Source organism: Myotis davidii, unplaced genomic scaffold, assembly GCF_000327345.1.
Source record: "Myotis davidii unplaced genomic scaffold, ASM32734v1 scaffold394, whole genome shotgun sequence".
Classification (NCBI taxonomy): domain Eukaryota; kingdom Metazoa; phylum Chordata; class Mammalia; order Chiroptera; family Vespertilionidae; genus Myotis; species Myotis davidii.
The window spans coordinates 15,545-21,760 of record NW_006287548.1 but is presented as its reverse complement, the minus strand read 5'-3'; the positions used below and the strand labels follow the sequence as shown (position 1 = coordinate 21,760).

The 6,216-nt window shown below is 43.1% G+C and overlaps 1 protein-coding gene across 1 annotated transcript in view; it reads left to right on the top strand.

The window, feature by feature from the left end:
- LOC107182405 (islet cell autoantigen 1-like protein) overlaps nt 1-784 on the top strand; it is a 6,573-nt gene extending 5,789 nt beyond the window's left edge. Inside the window, exon 5 of the mRNA XM_015561095.1 lies at nt 690-784. Coding sequence (XP_015416581.1) covers nt 690-784 — 95 coding nt within the window. The remainder of the gene's footprint in view (nt 1-689) is intronic.
- Nucleotides 785-6,216: the final 5,432 nt, after the last annotated feature.

Genomic DNA, 6,216 nt, shown 5'->3' with positions numbered 1-6,216 from the left:
CTTAGTCTGAAATAGATTTAGAAGTTTATTTTGAAAGAACAGCTGGGAAGAATTCTTCCGTAAGGGGTCGGGCTTATTCCTCTGGAGAGCCCTTTATTCAAGCTGCTTTGCTGGCTGTGAGAATTCTTTATGTGGATAACAGACAGCAGGTAAATTGGGTTGTGATTTAGGGTTGGGTTTTAAATAAAACAGTGGCAAGGAGAGTTCTCTGTTATGGAAAACAGCACTAGAACCAGGCCAGTTTTGTCTTTAGTTAGAAAGGTAGGATAAGGCTTGAGAACTCAATTCGCTTTAAATTCACAGAGAAACTTGGTGCTTGTTTTCTCCACTTAAGAGACTAAAATGTAATATTAAATTTTCCTTCATAGAAAATCATGGACACCCCTGAATCCATGATCGAGTTTTCGGGGGGAAGTAGCAGGATGACTTATTTGCTAGGTCCATCCACCGTAGAAACAGAAAACTCTCTCTCCTTTCCATCAACCACAAGGGTGTCCGGACACATTGCCAATGTAATGGGCGGTATTCACATTCCCCCTGAGGAGGGGGGCGGACACGCCCGAGGCAGCTGACAGCCGCGTTCCTGAAATTACCCAGGAACTTCTGTCTGAATGAGGGAGACAGCCTAAACACCCTATCCTCGTACCTATTTGCAGGTTTACATGTTTCTTGTCGTGTTTGTATCACAGAGTACTTCCTGCCAGAATCACAGAAAGCTGATCCCGAAGGGGGTGTCTTATCCTTCCCTTTTCCATTTGAGCGGCACCATCTGAGGTGTCTTTGATCGCTCAGGAAAACCTGTTATCCTCAGAGTGTTTTGAGCCGAAGTACCTGAGGGGAGGGTATTTCATTGAAGTTAGTGGAAGCTGATGAACACAGAGCCGCCGTACACACACACATCAATCACTCAACTTCCTGCTCTCTTTTCTCCCAACCCTTTGGTTTGGGGGCAGTTCCCCAAGTGTGCTGTTTTTGTCATCCAGACCATTGCATCTCCATGGGAAAACATTGAGCTTAGCTGTTCACAGAAGTTTCAATATGCTCTCAGTTCTGAAGAGGCTTGCTTACTATTTACAAGAGAACTGCTTGTCAAGTTGGAGTCGCTGTATGGACCGGCGTAGGTAAAATGCAGCCCACGGCTCACCCAGAGGGTCTGGCCTCACGATGGAACTGCCCACGGGCTCCCCAAAACACCCCACCACTGTGGCCGAGGACTGGGTAGGCGGGAAAGATCTTATCTGAGTGTCAGAAACATGGACCCAGGAAAAGGCTATGACGTCTTTCCTTGAAATCTTTCCACATGCCTCTTCCTGTTTCTTTATTTGCTTATCCCTTCAGAAGTATTTTTTTTAACTCTTCTTTTTTTATTCAGTGAAACTTCCCAGAATGCAATACTGTCTCTGTTCTGCCAAGATCCAGTCACCAGGGTTATGATTACGATTCACAATCTAAATTTTATACCCGTGGCGACTCTGCTCTCACTTTGAGTATTTCAGAAAACGCTGACTCTATGCCTTCAGTTTGTGTCATTTTTCCTTTAATGATTTATTTCACTAATGCATTAGTTCAAATATATTTATCTTCCTCACATGCATACAAAGCAGTCCCTGTTATCTCGTGCAAACGCAGACACCATGACACAGAGGAAAAGCACTAGTCTCTCCAAGCCAGAACCCCAAATACCAGACTATGAAAGTTAGGAGATACTGCCCTCAATTTCCCAAGAGCAAAGTTTCTCAAACAAACAAACAAACAAACAAACCACCACAACAAAAAGAAAGACAAGAAAGGAAAAATACAAGGGATTTTCATTATTCAGTTCTTGTGTCTCTGACATTTTCAACACAATAGAGTATGTAGCTGTCCATTTAACCCAAATGCATTATTAACTGCTCTTTCAGCAAGTCTAGTTATACCTTCAGCAGGTCTTAGCAACTGTTTTCGAAGAGCACATTGGAAACTTTGTTATTAAAATGAAGGTAACCCTATTTTCTCAAGATTACTTATTTGAAGCTCATTCATTCATTTAGGGGCCAGAAACGGAAATATGATGGTTTTTATGCTTAGATTGCTAATAAAGAAAGACAGCCACATATTCAGTAGAGAGTGAAGGAAACTACAGAACAGTTACTATTTGTCTAAATCTAGATCAACCCTGCAATAAGAAGCAAATTAACCTTAACTAAGCGTAGGCTTTCAAAGTAAATGGATGCTTTCTATATTAAAGGGGGAGGGGAGGGGAGATATACCTTTTAATTCCAAATAAGAATGCATTTAACCTTAGACAAGCCACCGAATGAAATTTTGTCTAATCTCGCTACAACCACTTCACAAGAAGGACAGGAATACCAGGGCATATTAAGATCAGAAGGTGAAACTTCATATTTCTTGGAATCTTTCATTAATTGTAAAACATAGTTCTGATATGGTTAGAAACAAACTATTTTAGCAAAACAGGTTTCAGTATTTGCAAAATATATGTTTGTATTTCAACTATGGATGTTTATTTCACATAACCATCTTTACAGACCATCTGGAAACGTAGAGGTCTCACAGCATAAGGACAAATGAAGTTTGAATGTGCTCTATTTTTCTGAGCCTCTTTTAACAAAGATTATGGGATGGCATAATCAGAAAACTTTATTTCCTAACGTTCTCAATGCAGATCCCATTATTGTTGCCCTGTTTCAAAACGTGGGTTTTTCCTGAGGACTGCAGGAGTGAGAAGGTCGTTTGAATTGGTGTGTGTATCCACCACAGAATGAAAATAAAACCAGGGCAATTAATATCCTTGTGAGATTCATTCTTTCTCATTTACTTCTTACAGAAGGGGCCCTGGAAGATATGGGACATAACAGAATGTGCTCTTTGTATAAATACTCTCAGTAACACAATACAAGCTATCCAATATCAAAAACGTGGGCTCAGAAGCAAGAACCTATGAAATCTAAGCCATAGCATTTAACCTGATTCGCTGAGGCAGGAAGTAAAAAGAAGGAAGCCAGAATGGGCCCCGGGCATCGCATTTCCTCACCTCGAGCAATAAAGCAGCCCCAGAATCCTCGGACACAGAAATTAAACTAAACTAAAAAAAACCAAACACCCCCCCACCACCACCCACACACACACCAAACAAGTAAAAAACAACAAAAACAAAACAGAAATTAAACGAGGATGGAAATACAAACTCTAAAATATTATTAACTCAGGAGTATTGAAAGCAGTGCATTGCTGGAGGCGGTCAATGGGGAAAGAAAAAAAGGGGACATATGCAATACTTTCATTTTTTTATTGAAAGCAGTGCATTGCTGGAGGCGGTCAATGGGGAAAGAAAAAAAGGGGACATATGTAATACTTTGAAAATAAAGATTTTTTAAAAAAGTAGTGCACTCATGTGTTTAAAACATCCTACATAATAAAATCCCAGCGACCATAATGACCGGAACGACCGCTCAACCAGTCACTATGAGGTGCACTGACCACCTCTTAGTCCCTTTCCCCAGCCAGCAGGCTCCCATCACCCAGGGGCGAATGGGGACCTGAGGGTGGGTAGCAGGGGATGCGGGTGGTGCCAAGCCAAGGACCCTGCCCTGCTGGTTGCCCCACACACAGAGGACAACCCACAGCGGGGGTGGGGCTGGCAAGCAGGTGGGAATGGCTGACTTCTTGGTCCCTCCCCGCAGCCCACAGGCTCCGATCGCCTGATGGCAAACTGTGAACCCCGGGTGGGTGGCGGTGGGAGCTGGGGCCAGCTGCCAGCAGCTGGGGAAGATGGCCCTGATCGTAGGCTGCACCTAGGGACCGTATCCACGCACGAATTTCGTGCACTGGGCTTCTAGTACAATGTATAAGTTGTTTAAATGGGCAAAGAAAAGCTATGGAACAGCATGGGAAGAAAAATGTTTGTTGGTCCAGATGGGTCATATCCAAAGCCCAACATAAAATAGCTTCTTCTTCCTTTTATCCAGATGATTTTTTTATTGTGTTCTCCATCTCACAGGGGCATACCAAGTTATTGAGAATGAATAAATTACTTTTGTAAGGCTTTTCCTGGAAAAGTAAATTAAAAAAAAGAAAAATCACCAAAAATGTCACCGAAGTCCCTTTCTGCCTCTCTAAAAGATCAGCCCCCACATTAAAGCGACGGTTTCTCTTGAAATTTTACAGCTACAGCAACATTAAAACCCGGAGAGCTGGAGGGCCCGTGCCACTGACCTGCTTGCTCAGGAACCGGTGTCTCCCCAGCTGGCTTTCCCTCGCCCTCTGCACCGCGCTGCCAGCTACTGTAGGAGAAGCCACAGAGAACAAACGGGGCAACGGTCCGTTGGCCCATCGTCTGCAGTGAAACGGAAACATCTCTGTTTACCACTGTCACTGTCATAGGAGAACACCACGGCATACGGCTCTGTGGTCAAGTTTGAGTTCTATAGCCAGTCTTGGTTCAAGGGCAGACTCTGACATTTCCCAGATGCATTGCCATGGATAAGTCACTGATTCTAATTCCAATTCTATTATCTAAGGCAGTCAGAACAGCAGTATCTGGCTTCAGAGGGTTATTATAAAGGTTATGCTAAACAGTTACATATAAAGTGTCTCGTTAAATGATCAGTAAGGGTTACCTAGTTTTATGATGATTTCTGCTCAACAGCCTTGACTATCTTACGCGTGACAAGCTAAAATGAGTTCTATGGGACCATTTTCTATGGCCGAAAGCTTCCGGCTTTCCTAAGGAATGAATAAACGAACCTGATAGACGAAGGAGAGAAGTGTTTGCTTCTGGTTTTGTAGGTTTAGCTGTTTTCATGGTCTCTACCTGTTTCACTGACAGCGCTAGCAGTGGCATTTCCTTCACCACATAACCTCAACACTGAGCCACACCAGCCAGGCTTGAGTCTATGGGACCATTTTCTATGGCCGAAAGCTTCTGGCTTTCCTAAGGAATGAATAAATGAACCTGATAGACGAAGGAGAGAAGTGTTTGCTTCTGGTTTTGTAGGTTTAGCTGTTTTCATGGTCTCTACCTGTTTCACTGACAGCGCTAGCAGTGGCATTTCCTTCACCACATAACCAGGAAAGCTGAGTTTCAAAGAGGTGACTTCTCCGTCCAATGCCCCATGACCAGTAAGCTGAGAGCCAGAACTAGTCCCCAAACTGTGGCCCTAAGTCCAGGGCTTGTCTGCATCTCCTTGGTATCATCCCAATAATCTGAAAAATAAGTGCTTAATACCTGGAATTGGGATGAATGCTTATACTATTGGTTTTTAAGCATCTGAGCCTCCATAACAGTCTAAACATGTGTGGCGGGACTAATCCATGCTGGTGTATACCCCTGGCCAGGGGTCTGGCCTGCAACGGAAGTACATAACCTGGACTGGAATCAAACCCGGGACCCTTCAGTCCAAGGGACTATGCTCCAACCACTGAGCAAAACTGGCTAGGACGACAGTTATTACTTTTGAAAAGAAGTAACTGATTATATAATTACTGGATATTACTTAGTCTCTTGACAAAATACTCCAAATAAAATATAAAACAAGAATTGCAAAGGCCCTGGCCAGATAGCTCAGCTGCTTGGAGCATTGTCCCATACACCTAAAGGTTTCAGGTTTGATCATGGTCAGGGCACATACCGAGGTTGCGGGTTTGAAACCCAGTCAGGGCCAATGCAGGAGGCAACAATCAATGTTTCTCTCACTCTAAAATAAATAAAAATATATCCTCAGGTGAGGATTTTTTAAAAAAAGAATTGGCCAAACCGGTTTGGCTCAGTGGATAGAGCGTCGGCCTGCGGACTGAAAGGTCCCAGGTTCGATTCCGGTCAAGGGCATGTACCGTATTTGCCGGCGTATAAGACGACTGGGCATATAAGACGACCCCCTGACATTTCCACTCAAAATACAGAGTTTGTTATATACTCGCCGTATAAGACTACCCCCTCTTCCGCACACCTTCCACACACCAAATAAAAGGTAAAACAATATCAGATTTGATTTTAACATTTTAATTTATATTCAAATGCTTATGACATGCAGGAAAACTGTCACAAGGCTGTATGTAATCAAACATATACATAAAACAGTGCAAGTTTATTACCGGTAAACATACCGGTAATTCACTAAAGAAAACACACTCTATAGACTGGTACCGTAGATGCTTCTCAGGAACACAGGCAAGCAGCCCACAACCTAGAGGGACTGTCAATGATAGAAGAAAGAT